This window comes from Cyanistes caeruleus, chromosome 34, assembly GCF_971803275.1.
Source record: "Cyanistes caeruleus chromosome 34, bCyaCae1.hap1.1, whole genome shotgun sequence".
Lineage (NCBI taxonomy): Eukaryota > Metazoa > Chordata > Aves > Passeriformes > Paridae > Cyanistes > Cyanistes caeruleus.
This window is the reverse complement of record NC_141735.1, coordinates 832616-850290: the sequence shown is the minus strand read 5'-3', so window position 1 is coordinate 850290 and position 17675 is coordinate 832616. Positions and strand designations below refer to the sequence as shown.

The 17675-nt window shown below is 67.2% G+C and overlaps 2 protein-coding genes across 2 annotated transcripts; both read left to right on the top strand.

The window, feature by feature from the left end:
* Nucleotides 1-100: 100 nt before the first annotated feature.
* CFP (complement factor properdin) lies at nucleotides 101-7448 on the top strand. The gene is made up of 10 exons (XM_086871022.1): nucleotides 101-200; nucleotides 1256-1415; nucleotides 2171-2328; nucleotides 2854-3030; nucleotides 3371-3562; nucleotides 3964-4137; nucleotides 4649-4852; nucleotides 5568-5679; nucleotides 6763-6911; nucleotides 7364-7448. Exons 1-10 carry the CDS (start codon nucleotides 143-145, stop codon nucleotides 7381-7383), a joined length of 1404 nt encoding a protein of 467 aa, XP_086727148.1. The 5' UTR covers nucleotides 101-142; the 3' UTR covers nucleotides 7384-7448.
* Nucleotides 7449-7726: 278 nt separating this feature from the next.
* SYN1 (synapsin I) lies at nucleotides 7727-15811 on the top strand. Its single transcript, XM_086870997.1, has 13 exons — nucleotides 7727-8519; nucleotides 9147-9204; nucleotides 9986-10068; nucleotides 10766-10919; nucleotides 11171-11260; nucleotides 11841-11903; nucleotides 12197-12357; nucleotides 12834-12902; nucleotides 13239-13341; nucleotides 13842-13979; nucleotides 14074-14131; nucleotides 14510-15425; nucleotides 15516-15811. Exons 1-13 carry the CDS (start codon nucleotides 8368-8370, stop codon nucleotides 15589-15591), a joined length of 2121 nt encoding a protein of 706 aa, XP_086727123.1. The 5' UTR covers nucleotides 7727-8367; the 3' UTR covers nucleotides 15592-15811.
* The last annotated feature ends 1864 nt before the right edge of the window (nucleotides 15812-17675 follow it).

Below are 17675 nucleotides of genomic sequence, written 5' to 3'. Positions count from 1 at the left end.
GTTGGAATTTCGGGGTTTTTTTAATAAACGGGTGAAAAAAGCGGAATTTGGGATTGTGGGGGGGGAGGGGCGGGTGGGGGAGGGGCGGCCGGGCCCTTCCTGTGGGTGGGGACCCCCTCGCTGCCCCTCCCCCACTTCCCCCATGGCGCCCCCGGCGCTGCTCCTGGGCCTGGCCCTGCTGACTGGGATGGGAAACGGCGGTACTGGGAGCACTGGGGGGAACTGGGAGCAACTGGGAGCACTGGGAGCACTGGGAGGGGAAACTGGGTACACTGGGAGCAACTGGGAGTGCTAAGGTGGGGGCACTGGGAGCACTGGGAGCAACTGGGAGGGGAAACTGGGGGAACTGGGAGCAACTGGGGAGAACTGGGAGGGGGAACTGGGAGCACTGGGGGCAACTGGGAGCAACTGGGAGGGAGAACTGGGAGCAACTGGGGGCACTGGGAGGGGAAACTGGGGCAACTGGGAGCACTGGGAGCAACTGGGAGGGGAAACTGGGGGCACTGGGAGCACTGGGAAGGGCGAAGTGGGGAAAGGGGTGGACTGGGAGGGCAGCAGGAGGAACTGGAGTTACTGGTGGGAACTGGGAGGGGGGAGCTGGGGGTACTGGGGGAACTGGGAGGGCAGAATGGGGCAGACTGGGATGGACTGGGAGGGCACTGGGGGTTACTGGGAGGGCACTGGGGGGTTACTGGGAGCACTGGGAGGGCACTGGGGGGACACTGGGGGGCACTGGGGGGGCACTGGGAGCACTGGGAGCACTGGGGGGACACTGGGAGGGCACTGGGGGTTACTGGGAGCACTGGGAGGGCACTGGGGGTTACTGGGAGGGCACTGGGGGGACACTGGGGGTTACTGGGAGCACTGGGAGGGCACTGGGGGCACTGGGGGGACACTGGGGGGACACTGGGGGGACACTGGGAGGGCACTGGGGGTTACTGGGAGCACTGGGAGGGCACTGGGGGCACTGGGGGGACACTGGGGGGACACTGGGGGGACACTGGGGGTTACTGGGAGCACTGGGAGGGCACTGGGGGCACTGGGGGGACACTGGGGGGACACTGGGGGGATACTGGGGGTTACTGGGAGCACTGGGAGGGCACTAGGGGGACACTGGGGGGACACTGGGAGGGCACTGGGGGTTACTGGGAGCACTGGGAGCCGCGTGGAGGGAGGGGGAGGTGGAGACTTAAAGGTCACTGGGATAAACTGGGAGCACTGGTGACCCTGCGGTGACCCCTGGCCCCGCCTTCAGCGGCCACGCCCGTCTGGTGCTTCGCCCAATTGGAGGAGGCTGAAGGGGGCGGGGCCTGCACGGAGCCGCTGGGGGAGGAGCCGCTCCCATTGGCCGATTGCTGCCTGAACCCCGCCCACGGCTACAGGCTCCGCCCACACGGCCACTGCCGCAGCTGCCGGTCAGACACGCCCCTGGCCACGCCCACCCCGACCACGCCCACCCCCCCCCCCCCACCTTGTGGCCACGCTCCAATGCCCCACTTCCACTGAAGCCACGCCCCAAAGTGAACTCCTGGCCACGCCCAGCCAGCCACGCCCCAGCCACACCCACACCAGGTCACGCCCACACCAGGCCACACCCTCAGGCCACACCCACAGCACCAAGCCATGCCCATGTCAAAGCCCCTCCCACTCCAGCTCCACCCTCTTTAGCTCCGCCCACTGCTCCGCCCAACTGGGGACACAGGGAGGGGACGGGGTTTGGGGGGGCATGGAGTGACCCCGAGTGACCCTTGAGTGACCCTGAGTGACCACGAGTGACCCCAGAGTGATGCCATTGACCCCTGAGTGACCCCTGAGTGACCCTGAGTGACCCTGCTGATCCCTGGGTGACCCTTGAATGACCCCTGAGTGACCCCTGAGTGACCCCACTGACCTCTGAGTGACCCTGAATGACCCTGCTGACCCCTGTGTGACCCCTGAGTGACCCCTGAGTGACTCTGAGTGACCCTGAGTGACCCCTGAGTAACCCCTGTGACCCCTGTGTGACCCTGCTGACCCCCGGGTGACCCCTGTGACCCCCGTATAACCCCCGTGACCCCCGTGTGACCCCCGTGACCCCCGTGTGACCCCCGTGACCCCCGTGTGACCTCTGTGACCCCCGTATAACCCCCGTGACCCCTGTGTGACCCCCGTGACCCCCGTGTGACCCCAGGCCGGGCGCGTGGGGGCCGTGGGAGCCCTGGAGCCGCTGCTCGGTGTCGTGCGGGGAGGGGGCGCAGAGGAGGGGCCGCAGCCGCCGCCCCCCCGGGGGACAGCCGGGGGACAACAGCGAGTGGCAGCTGAGGGCGTGTGACACCGGCTGCTGTCCTGGTGGGACACGGGGGGGACACGGGGGAGGGGCTGGGGGGGTTTGGGGGGGGCTGGGGGATGTGGGGGAGGGGCTGGGGGGGCTGGGGGACACTTTGGGGACACTTCGGTGACATGGGGGGAGGATGTGGAAGGACACGGGGAGAAATGGGGGGGACATGGGGGGCATTGGGGGACACGGGGGGGGCTGGGGGGCGTGGGGGAGGGGCTGGGGGACACGGGGGGGCTGGGGGACGTGGGGGAGGGGCTGGGGGGACATTGGGGGACACAGAGGGGACACGGGGGGCTGGGGACGGATGTGGGGGAGGTCGTGGAAGGACACGGGGAGAAATGGGGGGGACATTGGGGACACGGGGGGGACATTGGGGACATGAATGTGACACGGGGGGGGCTGGGTGATGTGGGGGAGGGGTTGGGGGGGATGGGGGGCACGTTGGGGACACGAGGGGACATCAGCGCCACGCTGGGGGGGCTCTGGGGGGGATTTGGGGACACGGGGGTGACGTGTCCACCCTGTCCCCCCCCCAGTCGCGGGGGGCTGGGGTCCCTGGGGGCCCTGGGGGCGCTGCTCGGTCTCCTGTGGGGAGGGGTCCCAGCGGCGCCTCCGGAGCTGCTCCCAGCCCCCCCCGAGCTGCGGCGGCTCCTGCGGGCCCGGGGGCGCCGAGGAGAGCCGGGGGTGCCCCCAGACCCCAACCGCGTGCCCCGGTGAGGGGGAGGGGCGGGGGGAGGGGAGAATGGTGGGGGAGGGGCGGGAGTGGGGTACCATGAGGGGGGAGGGGAGGGGGAGAGGAGAGGGAGATTTGGGGGGAAGGGCAGGAGGATGAGGTGGGGGAGGGGCGGGAAGGTGTGAAGGTGGGGGAGGGGCGGGAAGGCCCGAAGGTGGGGGAGGGGCGGGAAGGCCCGAAGGTGGGGGAGGGGCAGGAAGGTGTGAAGGTGGGGGAGGGGGATGGGACAGACCCCACACCCCCAGGACCCCGTGAGACATTTGGGGGGGGTGGGGAGCGGGGGGAGGGGCGGCCCCCGACCCTTTCCCCTCCCCCCGCAGTGGCGGGCGCGTGGGGCCCGTGGGGGTCCTGGGGGCCCTGCCCGGGGTCGTGCCGGGGGTCGGGGTCGGGCCCGAGGCGGAGCCGGAGCCGCCGCTGCGATTCCCCGGAGCCATCGCGGGACCCCCCCGGAGCCCCCTGCCCCGGAAACGCCTCCCAGAGCGACCCCTGCCCGGGACTGCCGCCCTGCCCCGGTGAGACCCCCGGGACACCCCCGGGACCCCCTGAGACCCCCGGGAACCCCCTGAGACCCCCCCGGGAACCCCCCCGGGACCTCCTGAGACCCCCGGGACACCCCCCGGGACCCCCTGAGACCCCCCCGGGATCTCCTGAGACCCCCCGGGAACCCCCCAGGGACCTCCTGAGACCCCCCCGGGACCCCCTGAGACCCCCCGGGATCTCCTGAGACCCCCCGGGAACCCCCCAGGGACCTCCTGAGACCCCCGGAACCCTCCAAAACCCGCCCAGAACCCCCAGGAGACCCCCCCAAAACCCCCAGAACCCTCCAGGACCCCTCGGGACCCCCCAAGACCCCCCCAGCCAGGGAGGGGGAAGGGAGCGTGACCTCCCTGACCCCTCCCCCTCCCCCCCACAGTGGACGGCGCGTGGGGGGCGTGGTCTCCGGCCACGCCCTGTCCGGTCACGTGCGGCCTGGGCGGGGTCGTTCTGAGCCGCGCCTGCGACGCCCCCGCCCCCAAACACGGGGGGAGGGGCTGCCCCGGGCCCGGGAGCCGCCGGGGGGTCTGCGGACCCCGGGACCCCTGCCCGGGTGAGGGGGCGGGGCTTGGAGGGGCGGGGCTTGGAGGGGCGGGGCTTGGAGGGGCGGGGATAAAAAGGGGCTCTATTGTAGGCGGGGCTTTAACGGGGTGTGGTTATGGGCGGGGCTTAATAAGGTGTGGTTGTGGGCGGGGCTTAACGGGGTGTGGGGTATGGGCGGGGCTTAATAAGGTGTGGTTGTGGGCGGGGCTTAACGGGGTGTGGTTGTGGGCAGGGCTTGAAGGGGTGTGGTTGGGCGTGGTTTACAGTGATGCAGCAGTCTGGAGGCGGGGCTTAAAGGGGTGTGGTTATGAGGGTGGGGCTTAAAGGGGCGTGGCTGTGAGGGAAGGGAGGGGAAAGAGAAAAGGGAGAAAGGGAAAAGTGAAGAGAAAAAGGGAAAAGGAAAAGGGGAAAGGGGAAGGGAAGGAGGGGGAGGGGAAGGGGAAGGGGGAGGGGGGAGGGAAGGAGGGGGAGGGGAAGAGGGGGAGGGGAGCTCACGGCCATCCTGCTGCCCCCTCCCCCAGCCCCGGTGCACTGGGGTCCCTGGAGCCCCTGGAGCCCCTGCGCGAAGCTGTGGGACGACATCCGCTGCCGGCGCGCCGTGGGGCAGCAGCGGCGCACGCGGGGATGTGTGGGGCACCGCCCGGGGGGTCCCGTCTGCCCCACGGACGGAGACGGCGGCGGCACCATCCAGATCCGGGCCTGCTACAACATCCACAACTGCGTCAGTGAGTGAGCCCTGCCCCACGGCTGCCCCACGGCTGCCCCATGGCTGCCCCACGGCTGCCCCACGGCTGCCCCACGGATCCCGCTGGGAGCCCCAAAGCACCCAGAGCTGCCCCACGGATCCTGCTGGGAGCCCCACGGATCCGGCTGGGAACCCCTGCCCCCATGGCTGCCCCACGGATCCCGCTGGGAGCCCCAGAGATCCGGCTGGGAGCCCCTGCCCCACGGCTGCCCCACGGCTGCCCCATGGGTCCGGCTGGGAGCCCCAGAGATCCTGCTGGGAGCCCCAGAGATCCTGCTGGGAGCCCCATGGATCCAGCTGGGAGCCCCTGCCCCACGGCTGCCCCACAGATCCAGCTGGGAGCCCCACAGATCTGGCTGGGAGCCCCAGAGATCCTGTTGGGAGCCCCTGCCCCACTGCTGCCCCACTGCTGCCCCATGGGTCCGGTTGGGAGCCCCAAAGCACTCAGAGCTGCCCCACAGATCCTGCTGGGAGCCCCACGGATCCGGCTGGGAACCCCTGCCCCCACGGCTGCCCCACGGATCCCGCTGGGAGCCCCAGAGCTGCCCCAGAGCTCTCATTTGCTGCCCCACAGCCCCCACAGCTGCCCCACACCCACCCCCTTTCCCCCCCCAGCCCCACAAACCCCCACCCCTGCTCTATGGGGCGCTGTGGGGCCGGGGGGTGACGCTGCCCGGTGTCCCCCCCTCTCCCAGTGCCCGGGAACTGGTCAGACTGGAGCCACTGGGGGCTCTGCACCCCCCCCTGTGGGGCCAGCCCCACCCGGAGCCGCAGCCGCGAGTGCCGCCCCATCCTGCCCGACTACGCGTGAGTGGGGCTGGGGGCTGGGGGCTCCTGGGGGGGCTGGGGGATGTTATGGGGCTGGGGGCTTTTATGGGCTTTGAGAGGTCTCTATGGGGCCGGGGTCTTTCAGTGGGGCCGGGGTCTCTCAATGGGGCCGGGGGCTCTCAATGGGGCTGGGGGGGTTCTCTCTATGGGGCCGGGAAGGTCTTTTTGGGGCTGGGGGTGTTTCTGTGGGGGTCTCTCAATGGGGCCGGGGGGGTCTCTATGGGGTCGGGGGTCTCAGTGGGGCTAGGGGTGTTTCTATAGGGGGTCTCTCAATGGGGCCAGGGGTCTCTCAATGGGATCGGGGTCTCTCAGTGGGGCCGGGGTCTCTCAGTGGGGCCGGGGGTGTTTCAGTGGGGCTGGGGGCTCTCAATGGGGCCGGGGTCTCTCAATGGGGCTGGGGGGGTTCTCTCTATGGGGCCAGGAAGGTCTTCTTGGGGCTGGGGGTGTTTCTATAGGGGGTCTCTCAATGGGGCCTGGGTCTCTCAGTGGGGCCGGGGTCTCTCAGTGGGGCCGAGGGTGTTTCTATGGGGGGTCTCTCAGTGGGGCCGGGGGTCTCTCAGTGGGGCCGGGGGTGTCTCTATGGGGCCGGGGTCTCTCAGTGGGGTCGGGGGTCTCTCACTGGGGCCGGGGGTCTCTCAGTGGGGCCGGGGTCTCTCAGTGGGGCTTGGGGTGTTTCTATAGGGGGTCTCTCAATGGGGCCGGGGGTCTCTCAATGGGGTCGGGGGTCTCTCAATGGGGTCGGGGGTCTCTCAATGGGGTCGGGGGTCTCTCAGTGGGGCCGGGGGTCTCTCAATGGGGCCGGGGTCTCTCAGTGGGGCCGGGGGTCTCTCAGTGGGGCCGGGGGTCTCTCTATGGGGCCGGGGGTCTCTCAGTGGGGCCGGGGGTCTCTCAATGGGGCCGGGGGTGTTTCAGTGGGGCCGGGGTCTCTCAATGGGGTCGGGGGTCTCTCAATGGGGCCGGGGGTCTCTCAGTGGGGTCGGGGGTCTCTCAGTGGGGCCGGGGGTCTCTCTATGGGGCCGGGGGTCTCTCAGTGGGGCAGAGCTGACCCCCATCCCCCCCCAGCCCCACAGTTTCCCACGTGGGCTCTGCCGGGAGCTCCGAGGTTTCGTTCTGGGGGGAGGCGCGCGCGCTCTGCCCCTCCCCCCCCCCGGGGGGGGCCCTGAACGAGACGCGGCCGTGCCGGAACGTCCCGCCCTGCCCCCACCCCGAGGGTCAGTGGGGGAGGGGCGGGGGGGGTCCCCGAGGGGGGGGGGAGGGGCAGAGAGGGAATCCCGGGGGGGGAGGGGCAGAGAGGGAATCCCGGGGGGGGAGGGGCAGAGAGGGAATCCCGGGGGGGGAGGGGCAGAGGGGGAATCCCTGGGGGGGGAGGGGCAGAGAGGGAATCCCGGGGGGGGGAGGGGCAGAGGGGGAATCCCGGGGGGGGAGGGGCAGAGAGGGAATGCCGGGGGGGGAGGGGCAGAGAGTGAATGCCTGGGGGGGAGGGGCAGAGAGGGAATCCCGGGGGGGGGAGGGGAAGAGAGGGAATCCCGGGGGGGAGGGGCAGAGGGGGAATCCCGGGGGGGGAGGGGCAGATGGGGAATCCCGGGGGGGGAGGGGCAGAGAGGGAATCCCGGGGGGGGGAGGGGCAGAGGGGTTCCCCATTGATCTCCCCTCCCCCCCCCAGAGGACGGCGGCTCTCGGTGACCCCGTGGGACCCCCCCGGACCCCGAACCCGCCCGGATTTGCCCCAAATCCCCCCCGGCCCCTCCCCCCCAATAAATTCGCGGCATCCGAACGGCTCCGGCGCCTGTGGGGGAGGGGCGGGACGAGGGGGGGAAGGGGAAGGGGGGGACCCCGGTGGGGGAGGGGCCGCCCCCCCAAGATATTGGCGACCGAAACGCGATGACGTCACCGACCCCACCCATGCAGACCCCGCCCCTTTCTGCAGGACCGGGGGCGTGGTCTGTCTGTGACGTCACGGCGAAAGCCCCGCCCGTCCCTCCGGGGCGTGGCCGGAAGTGACGCGCAGGGGGCGGGGCGGGGCCGCCCGGGGAGGATTTTTGGGGCTCATCCCGAGGGTTCCTCAGCCCGAGGGGTCCCCAGGGCCCCCCCGCCCCCCCCCCCCGGGGCCTCCCCGGGAGCGGCTCCGGCCCCGCCCCCACAGAGACCCCAGAGACCCCGGCCCTATAGCTCCATCCCCTATAGATCCTGACCCTATAGCTCCATCCCCTATAGCTCCATCCCCTACAGCTCCATCCCCTACAGCTCCATCCCCTATAGATCCATCCCCTATAGATCCATCCCCTATAGATTAATCCCCTATAGATCCTGACCCTATAGATCCTGACCCTATAGATTAATCTCCTGTAGCTCCGTCCCCTATAGCTCCATCCCCTATAGACCCATCCCTTATAGACCCCTCTCCTATAGACCCCGGCCCCACAGATCCCGGCCCTATAGATCCCATAGACCTCTCCCCTATAGATCCTGACCTTATAGCTCCATCCCCTATAGATTCCTGCCCCATAGACCCCTCCCCCATAGCTCCATCTCCATCCCCCCCCAGCCCCTATAGGGCAGCTCTCCCCTCCCCCCCCCAGCCCCTATAGGGCAGCTCTCCCCTCCCCCCCCCAGCCCCTATAGGATGCCCCCCTGAACCCCCCCGGCCCCCCCGCGGATCCATAGGGGATGGAATTCCTCCGGCGCCGCCTCTCGGACGGGAATTTCCTGGCGGGGGGGATGGGCGGGGACCCCCCCGCGGGGGGAGGGGCGGGGAGACCCCCCCGGACCCCCCCCACGGCCCCGCTGCTGCTCGTGATCGCCCCCCCCAGCACCGACTGGTACGTGTGGGACCCCCCCGGGACCCCTCCCCAAATTCCCAATGCTGGGACCCCCTGCGACCCCTCCCCAAATTCCCAATGCTGGGACCCCCCCCAAATTCCCAATGCTGGGACCCCCCAGGACCCCTCCCCAAATTCCCAATGCTGGGACCCCCCCGGGACCCCCTCCCCAAATTCCCAATGCTGGGACCCCCCTGGACCCCCTCCCCAAATTCCCAATGCTGGGACCCCCCCCAAATTCCCAATGCTGGGACCCCCCTGGGACCCCCTCCCCAAATTCCCAATGCTGGGACCCCCCCCAAATTCCCAATGCTGGGACCCCCCTGGGACCCCTCCCCAAATTCCCAATGCTGGGACCCCCCGGGACCCCTCCCCAAATTCCCCACCCTGAGACCCCCCCCCAATTCTCCCTTACGGGACCCCCCCCACCCAAATTCCCAATGCTGGGGACCCCCTCCCCAAATTCCCCCCACCCCGAGACCCCCCCAAATCTCCCGGGGAGGGGCAGTTTCGGGGTGGGGGAGGGGTCTCACATCCAATTTTTGGGGTCCCCTTTGGGGATGGGGAGGGGGGAGGGGAGGATTTTGGGGAGGGGTCTCTCCAATTTTGGGGTCCCTCCCCCCTCAGGGTGAAACCCTTCAAGGGCAAATCCGTGCACGGGGACGTGGAGCTCAGGGTGGAGCAGGTGAGTTTTGGGGACCCCTCCCAACCTTTTTTTTATTTCATTTTAGGATCCCCCCAAAAATTAAAAACAAAAATTCAAAATTCAAAATTAAAAATTCCGGACCTCCCCTCTTCCATTTTGCCCCTCCCCCCCCCCAAATTTAGGGTCTCTCGATGGTTTGGGGTCCCCCCCCAGGCTCTGATGCTCCGGTTTTGGGGTCACCCCTGAAAATTTTGGGGTTTTTTGATGTTTTGGGGTCCCCAGGTTGGGTTTTTTTGGGGGGGATTTTGGAGATTTTGGATCGGGATTTCCCTGAAATTTTGGGGGCTTGGCCTTAAATTTTGGGGTGCTCAGAACCCCCCGTTCCCCCCCAGGTTTGGGGGTGGAGTTTAGGGGGGGTTTGGGGTCCCTCGAGGGGATTTTTGGGGTGCCCCGAAATCTTTCCTTGTCTCAATTCACAGATTTTTTGGGTTCCCCTGGAGATTTTGGGGCCTGAATTCCTAAATCCCCTCCCCCAATTCCTCCATCCCATTTGAGGGGTTCAGGATGGAATTTGGGGGTTCAGGATGGAATTTTTGGGGCGGAAAAAGCGAAATTTTGGGGGAACCCCCCCTCGATTTCAGGGTCCCCAGGGGAGATTCGGAGCCTGATGGGAATTTTGACTGAAAAATCTCTTTTTTGAACCAAATTTGAGGTTCCGGCCGGGTTTGGGGCAGGATTTTGGGATCCCAGGGAGGTTTTTGGGGGTCCCCAGGAGGTTTTTTTATTTTTGGGGGTGTCCCTGGATTTTGGGGTCCCCCAGGCTCAGTTCTCGGAGCTCTCCTTGGCCGCCTCCACCCACGGCGCCCTCAGCGTCACCATCGACCCCGCCCGGGGGGGCACCAGGTGAGATTTGGGGTCCCCCCTCCCTTCTGGGGCCGGATTTGGGGTCCCCTGCTCAATTTTGGGGCAGAATTTGGGGTCCTCCCTCCCTTTTGGGGCAAAATTTGGGGTCTTCTCTCCCTTTTGGGGTTGAGTTTGGGGTCTCCTGCTCAATTTTGGGGTCCTCTCCTCAATTTGGGGGTTGAATTTGGGGTCTTCTCTCCCTTTTGGGGCAAAATTTGGGGTCCCCCGTCTGTTTTGGGGCTGAATTTGGGGTCTCCTGCTCTATTTTGGGATCCTCTCCTCCCTTTTGGGGCAGAATTTGGGGTCCCCCCTCCCTTTTGGGGCTGATTTGGGGTCCTCTCCTCGATTTTGGGGTGGAATTTTGGGGTTCGGGGTGTGAATTTGGCCCTTCCAAGGAAGATTTGGGGGTGTTTGAGGAGATTTTGGGGCTGTTCGGAGCAGTCTCAGCAGGGCCCAGCTCACGTTTTGGGGGTACAAAAACAAATCTCGGGGTTCGGGGCGATTTTGGGGGGCCCCAAACTCAGATTTGGGGGGGTGGGGGAGGGGCTTTTCCTTTGGGAATTTGAGGTGAAAAACGGAAATTTCAGGGGGTTAAAAAAAAAAAAATGTCATTTTTGGCTGGGGTTTTTTAGGGGAGGATTTTGGGGGGGTCCGGGGGGGTTTTGGGGACCCCTCCCTGACCTCCCCTCCCCCACAGGAGGGTGCGCCCCGATTTCGTGCTGGTGCGGGAGGCGCCCGAGGGGGGGGCGGGGGGCGCCCCCCGCAGGCTCCTGGCGGGGCTGCACCTGGGGGGGGTCCCCAGCACCGACCCCCTCCCCGCCCTGTACGGCTTCGCACACCCCCCCTGCCTGGTGGGTGCGGGACTGGGAGCACTGGGAGGGACTGGGAGGGACTGGGAGGGACTGGGAGGGACTGGGAGGGTCTGGGATGGACTGGGATGGACTGGGATGGACTGGGGGGGACTGGGATGGACTGGGATGGACTGGGATGGACTTAAAGAGGTCTTGGGGGGCACTGGGAGGGACTGGGAGGGATACTGGGGAAGACTGGGAGCGCTGGGCAGGGCGGTTGCCCGGGCTCTTGACGCTCCCAGTGCTCCCAGTTTGCCCAGTTGGCTCGGCTGCAGCGGGAACTGGGCCATGAGGCCTTTCCACTGGTGCCACAGCGCTTCTGCAACCGGCCCCGGGGACTGGTGAGCACTGGGAGGGACTGGGGGGAACTGGGATGGACTGGGATGGACTGGGATGGACTGGGGGGGACTGGGAGGGAACTGGGAGGGACTGGAAGGGACTGGGAGGGACTGGGAGGAACTGGGGGGAACTGGGAGGGACTGGGATGGAACTGGGAGGGAACTGGAAGGGACTGGGAGGGACTGGGATGGAACTGGGATGGAACTGGGAGGGAACTGGGAGGGACTGGGAGGGACTGGGATGGACTGGGATGGACTGGGATGGACTGGGAGGGACTGGAAGGGACTGGGATGGACTGGGATGGACTGGGAGGGACTGGGAGGGACTGGGAGGGACTGGGATGGACTGGGATGGACTGGGATGGACTGGGAGGGACTGGAAGGGACTGGGATGGACTGGGGGGGGACTGGGAGGGACTGGGATGGACTGGGGGGGACTGGGAGGGACTGGGAGGGGATTGGGAGGGGATTGGGAGGGGACTGGGAGCACTGGGATCTATTTTGGGACAAGTGGGCGGTGTCACTGGTGTCACTGGTGTCACTGGTGTCACCGGTCTGTTACTGGTGTCACTGGTTTCCCCAGGTGACCGCCCCCACCTTCCCCATGACGGTGACGCTCAGCCCCGCCCCCGCCGGGATGGGACAGGTGAGGCCCCTCCCCTCCCCCCACCCGTGGGCGTGGCCATTTCTGGGTGTGGCCGGGTGTGGGCGTGGCTTTGGGTAAGTGGGCCTGATGGGCCTGACGGGCATTTCCATCCTTTGTCCGTCTGTCCTTCTGTCCATCCCTGTCCATCCCATGTCCGTCTGTCCATCCCCTGTCCCACCCTGTGTCCGTCTGTCCCCCCGCTGTCCATCCCTGTCCCCCAATGACCGTCTGTCCCCCCCGTGTCCGTCTGTCCCCCCCGTGTCCCCCTGTCCCCCCCGTGTCCGTCTGTCCAGGTGCGGGTTCGCTCCCCGCAGGTTCTGGCGGCGCTGGCGGCCGCCGTGGGCGGGGCGGGGGCGGGGCCGGGGGCGGGGCCGGGGGCGTTGCTGCAGGAGGGACCCCCGGGAACGCAGCGGCTGCGGGTGCAGAGGATCGGGGAGAGCTACCGGGAACTGCGGTGAGAACTGGGGGGACTGGGGGGGACTGGGGGGGACTGGAAGAGAATTGGGAGCATTGAGAGGGCACTGGGAAGGACTGGGAGGAACTGGGAGGGACTGGGAGGGACTGGGACAGACTGGGAGGGCACTGAGGGGGACTGGGAGGGACTGGGAGGAACTGGGAGGAACTGGGAGGGTACTGGGAGGAGATTCAGCATAACTGGGAAGGGCTGGGAGGGAACTGGGAGCACTGGGAGGGAACTGGGGGGCACTGGGGGGTTGGCCCTGGGGGTGGGGCTTTCATTGGGGGCGGGGCTTGGAGATGATGTCACTGCAGAGGGGCGTGGTTTCAACCTGTTGGCCTGGGTGTGGCTCAGGGGAGGGGTTGGGTGTGGTCTGGGGTGGGGTCTGCAGGAATGGGCGGAGCCTCATCTGTGGGCGGGGCCTGTGGGGATAATGGGGTCCCCCCTGACCCTGCCCCCCTCTGACACCACAGGTGGGCCGTGGGGGGCGGGGACAGCGTGGGGGAGGGGCCGCAGGTGGAGCCGGTCGCCCTCAGCCCCAGGTGAGAGAGAGGGGGCGGGGCCTGGGGGGGCGGGGCTGTGGGAGGGGCTCAGGTGGGGCTGAAAATGGGCAGAGCTATGAGTGGAGGGGCGGGCCTAGGAGAAAGGGGAGTGGCTATGAGTGAAGGGGCGTGGTCATGTAGAAATAGGCGGAACTATCAAGGGGCGTGGCCATCCAGAAAGGGGTGTGGCTTTTGTGGGCGGTGCCATTTGGAAATGGGCGGGGCTTTTGCTCAGGGTGGGGCTTTTGGGGGCGGAGCCACCTCGAGCTGGGCTGGGGAAGAGGGCGGGGCTTTGGGTGGTGGGCGTGGCCGCTGAGCCCCGCCCTTCCCGTGCAGGCACCGGGGGTGGGTGGACGCCTGCGCCGGCCTCTTCGGGGGCGTCGACATCTGCGGGGTGGAGGCGCTGAGGGGCCCAGACGGGCAGGAGCACATCGTGCAGGTACCTGGGCACACCTGGGGACACCTGGGCACACCTGGGGAACACCTGGGGCACACCTGGGCACACCTGGGGAACATCTGGGGACACCTGGGGTACACCTGGGCACACCTGGGCACACCTGGGGAACACCTGGGGCACACCTGGGCACACCTGGGCACGCCTGGGCACACCTGGGCACACCTGGGGAACATCTGGGGACACCTGGGGTACACCTGGGCACACCTGGGGTACACCTGGGTACACCTGGGCACACCTGGGCACTCCTGGGAACACCTCGGCACACCTGGGGTACACCTGGGGTACACCTGGGCACACCTGGGGACACCTGGAACACACCTGGGCAGAGCTGGGGAACACCTGGGCACACCGGGGTCACCTTCAACCACCTCCATCCACCCTTGTCCTTCCCCTGAGCACCTGGACCTCCCTTCCTGGGGTCCCCTCCCCCACCTGAGCCCCCTCCCCCCACCTGAGCCCCCCTCACCTGGCCTCACCTGCAGGTCCTGGGCTCGTGGTTGCCGCTGCTGGGCCCGGGGGCGGCCGAGGATCGGAGCCAGATCGTGGAGCTGGTGCTGGAGCGGATGCGGGAGGAGCTGCCCCGCCCCCGCAGCCCCTCCCCCGCTCGGCCCCTCCCACAGGTGACAGCCCCTCCCCCCCCTCCCCCTCCCAAACACACCGGGACCCCTCCCCCCCCCAAATCGAACTCCCCCCTCCCTTTTGCTGCCCCCGCAGGTGACCTCGGGGTCCCCCCGGCCGGGGACCCCCCCCCAGCAGAGACCCCAGCCCCAGGGTGAGTGAAACCTCCCCCCCCCCCCAAAAATCCCGGGAGATCCCAAAAAAATTCCGGGGGAGCCTCAGGGGTTTACGGAAGGGTCGGGAAAGATTCCGGAAAGTTCCAGGGGTTTGTCGTTGCCCAAAAGGAGAAAAATCTTCCCCAAAATGGGGTTGGGAAAAATCCGGGATTGCCCGAAATTCCTGGGATTCCGTTCCTGCGGTGGGCCCAGAGACCCCCAAGGGGGGACCCAAAATAATTCGAGAGCCCCAAAATTTGGGGAGCCCCTCCCGAGTCTCCCTCCCCCGGGACGCCCCAAAATTGGGGGGATTCCACCCAAAACGGGGGAGCTTGACCTGCCTCAAGCCCCGCCCCTCTCAGCTCTTTCTCTTCCAGGTGCTCCACCCCCTTCCGGCGCCGCCCAGCCCCGCCCCCCACCGCAGGGACAGCCCCGCCCCCAAATGGGTGGAGCTTCACCACGCCCTGCCCAGCCCGGCCCTGCCCCACCGCGAGGCCCCGCCCAGCCCCGCCCTCTTGCGGTACAGCCCCGCCCCCAAACGCCAGCAGCCACGCCCCAGCCACGCCCCAGCTCGCCGCAGCCACGCCCACAAACCCCGCCCAGCTCTGCTCAGCCACGCCCACAAACCCCGCCCAGCTCTGCTCAGCCACGCCCACAAACCCCGCCCAGCTCTGCTCAGCCACGCCCACAGACCCCGCCCAGCTCTGCACAGCCACGCCCACAGACCCCGCCCAGCTCGCCGCAGCCACAAGCCCCGCCCACGGTACAGCCACGCCCACCTCTGGCTTCCTCAGCGCCGCAGCCGCGCCCACCCACGCAGCAGCCACGCCCACAAGCTCCGCCCACTTCCCCGCAACCCCGCCCACAAACCTCTCCCACGTCCCAACCCCGCCCTCAAGCCCCGCCCACCACTCAGCCACGTCCACAAGCCCCTCCCACATCTCAGCCCCGCCCACCAGGTCCGGCTGTGTCCCCCCAGCCAAGACCACAAGCCCCGCCCACTTCCCAACCACGCCCTCAAGCCCCGCCCACCTCTGTCCCTCAGCCCCGCCCCCCAGGCCCGGCTACGTCACCTCAACCCCGCCCCCAAGCCCCGCCCACCTCCCCTCAGCCCCGCCTCCAGCGCTCCCCCTCTGTCCCTCAGCCCCGCCCCCAAGGCCCTGCCCCCTCTGCCACGCCCCGCCCCCCGGGCCCCCAGGCCCCTCCCACCACCCGCCAGCCCCGCCCCCAAGCCCCGCCCATCGCCCCCAAACCGGTCCTGGCGCCCAAACCGGGGGCGGCCCCTCCCCCCAGGTAAGTCGAGGGGGGTCGGGAGGGGGAGGGGGCGAGGCCCGGACCCCCCCGGGCCCCCCCGAGCCCCCCCTGAACCCCCAAATTCCGCAGCCCCGCCCCCGAGCAGGGCCCGCCCGAGAGCCTGAGGGCGCTGCGGCAGAGCTTCGCCAGCCTGTTCGCCGACTGAGCGCCCCAAAACCAGCCCGGGACACCCCGGAAACACCCCAGAAACACCCCGGGGGACACCCCAAAAACACCCCAAAAACACCCCAAAAACACCCCGGGGGACACCCCAAAAACACCCCGGAGGACACCCCAAAAACACCTCAAACACACCCAAAAAAACACCCAAAAAACACCTCAAAAACAGCCCGGGGGACACCCCAAAAACAGCCCGAAAACACCCCGGGGGACACCCCAAAAACAGCCCGGAAACACCCCAAAAACAGCCCGGGGGACACCCCAAAAACAGCCCAAAAAACACCCTGGGGGACACCCCAAAAACACCTCAAACACACCCAAAAAAACACCCAAAAAACACCTCAAAAACATCCCAAAAACACCCCAAAAAACACCCCCGGGGACATCCCAAAAACAGCCCGGGGGACAACCCAAAAACTCACTCGTGGGACACCCCAAAACAGCCCAAAAACACCTCAAAAACACCCAAAAAAACACCCCAAAAACACCCCCGGGGACACCCCAAAAACATCCAAAGCCACTCAAAAACAGCCCAAAAACACCTCAAAAACACCCCGGGGACGCCCCAAAATCCACCCGGGACCCCCCAAAATCCACCCGGGACCCCCAGAATCCACCCGGGACCCCCCAAACCCACCCTGGGGGGGTTCCCAGATTTTGGGGACCCCCCGAAATCCACCGCTCCCCTCCCCCACCCCCCGCTCTGTGCTCGCCACGCCCCTCCCCCCGCCCCAAATTGGGGTGGGGTCTCTCTGTGCGTGCTCGTGTGTCAGCCCCGCCCCCTCCGCTTGGCCACGCCCCCGCTCGGCCACACCCTGCTTGGCCCCGCCCCTTTTGGCGCCAATAAATCCCTGAGCTGCTGAGGCTGCGTCACTTCCGGTGGGGGGGGGAGGGGCGGTGTGGGACCACCAAATTTGGGGGAGAATTTCTGGAAGGTTCTGGGGGGGGTGAGAAAGGGGTGGGGGCTCTTACAGACACACCTGGACAGGTACAGACACACCTGGGGACAGGTACAGACACACCTGGCTACACCTGGACACACATGGGGCTGTTACAGACACACCTGGACAGGTACAGACACACCTGGGGCAGGTACAGACACACCTGGGGCTGTTCAGACACACCTGGGCAGGTACAAACACACCTGGACAGGTACAGACACACCTGGGGCAGGTACAGACACACCTGGACAGGTACAGACACACCTGGGACAGGTACAGACACACCTGGACAGGTACAGACACAGCTGGACAGGTGCAGACACACCTGGGGCAGGTACAGACACACCTGGGGCAGGTACGGACACACCTGGGGCAGGTACAGACACACCTGGACAGGTACAGACACACCTGGGGCAGGTACAGACACACCTGGGACAGGTGCAAACACAGCTGGACAGGTACAGACACACCTGGGACAGGTGCAGACACACCTGGGGCAGTTCGGACACACCTGGGGCAGGTACAAACACAGCTGGACAGGTACAGACACACCTGGGGCAGGTACAGACACACCTGGGGCAGGTGCAGACACACCTGGGGCAGTTCGGACACACCTGGGGCTGTTACAGACACACCTAGACAGGTACAGACACACCTGGGGCAGGTACAGACACACCTGGGGCAGGTACAGACACACCTGGGGCACTTCGGACACACCTGGGGACAGGTACAGACACACCTGGACAGGTACAAACACACCTGGGGACAGGTACAGACACACCTGGGGCTGTTCAGACACACCTGGACAGGTACAGACACACCTGGGGACAGGTACAGACACACCTGGCTACACCTGGACACACATGGGGCTGTTACAGACACACCTGGACAGGTACAGACACACCTGGGGTAGGTACAGACACACCTGGCTACACCTGGACACACCTGGGGCTGTTACAGACACACCTGGGGCAGGCACAGACACACCTGGGACAGGCACAGACACACCTGGGGCAGGTACAGACACACCTGGACAGGTACAGACACACCTGGGGCAGGTACAGACACACCTGGGGCAGGTACAGACACACCTGGTTACACCTGGACACACCTGGGGCAGGTACAGACA

Excerpts from the sequence above, each read along its gene's own strand:
- CFP (XM_086871022.1), top strand. The coding sequence starts at position 143 with ATGGCGCCCCCGGCGCTGCTCCTGGGCCTGGCCCTGCTGACTGGGATG. Across the intron at positions 1,416-2,170 it reads GGCCACTGCCGCAGCTGCCG|GCCGGGCGCGTGGGGGCCGT; the intron begins GTCAGACACGCC and ends GTGTGACCCCAG. Across the intron at positions 4,853-5,567 it reads CAACATCCACAACTGCGTCA|TGCCCGGGAACTGGTCAGAC; the intron begins GTGAGTGAGCCC and ends CCCCTCTCCCAG.
- SYN1 (XM_086870997.1), top strand. The coding sequence starts at position 8,368 with ATGGAATTCCTCCGGCGCCGCCTCTCGGACGGGAATTTCCTGGCGGGG. Across the intron at positions 11,261-11,840 it reads GCAACCGGCCCCGGGGACTG|GTGACCGCCCCCACCTTCCC; the intron begins GTGAGCACTGGG and ends TGGTTTCCCCAG. Across the intron at positions 12,903-13,238 it reads CCGGTCGCCCTCAGCCCCAG|GCACCGGGGGTGGGTGGACG; the intron begins GTGAGAGAGAGG and ends CTTCCCGTGCAG.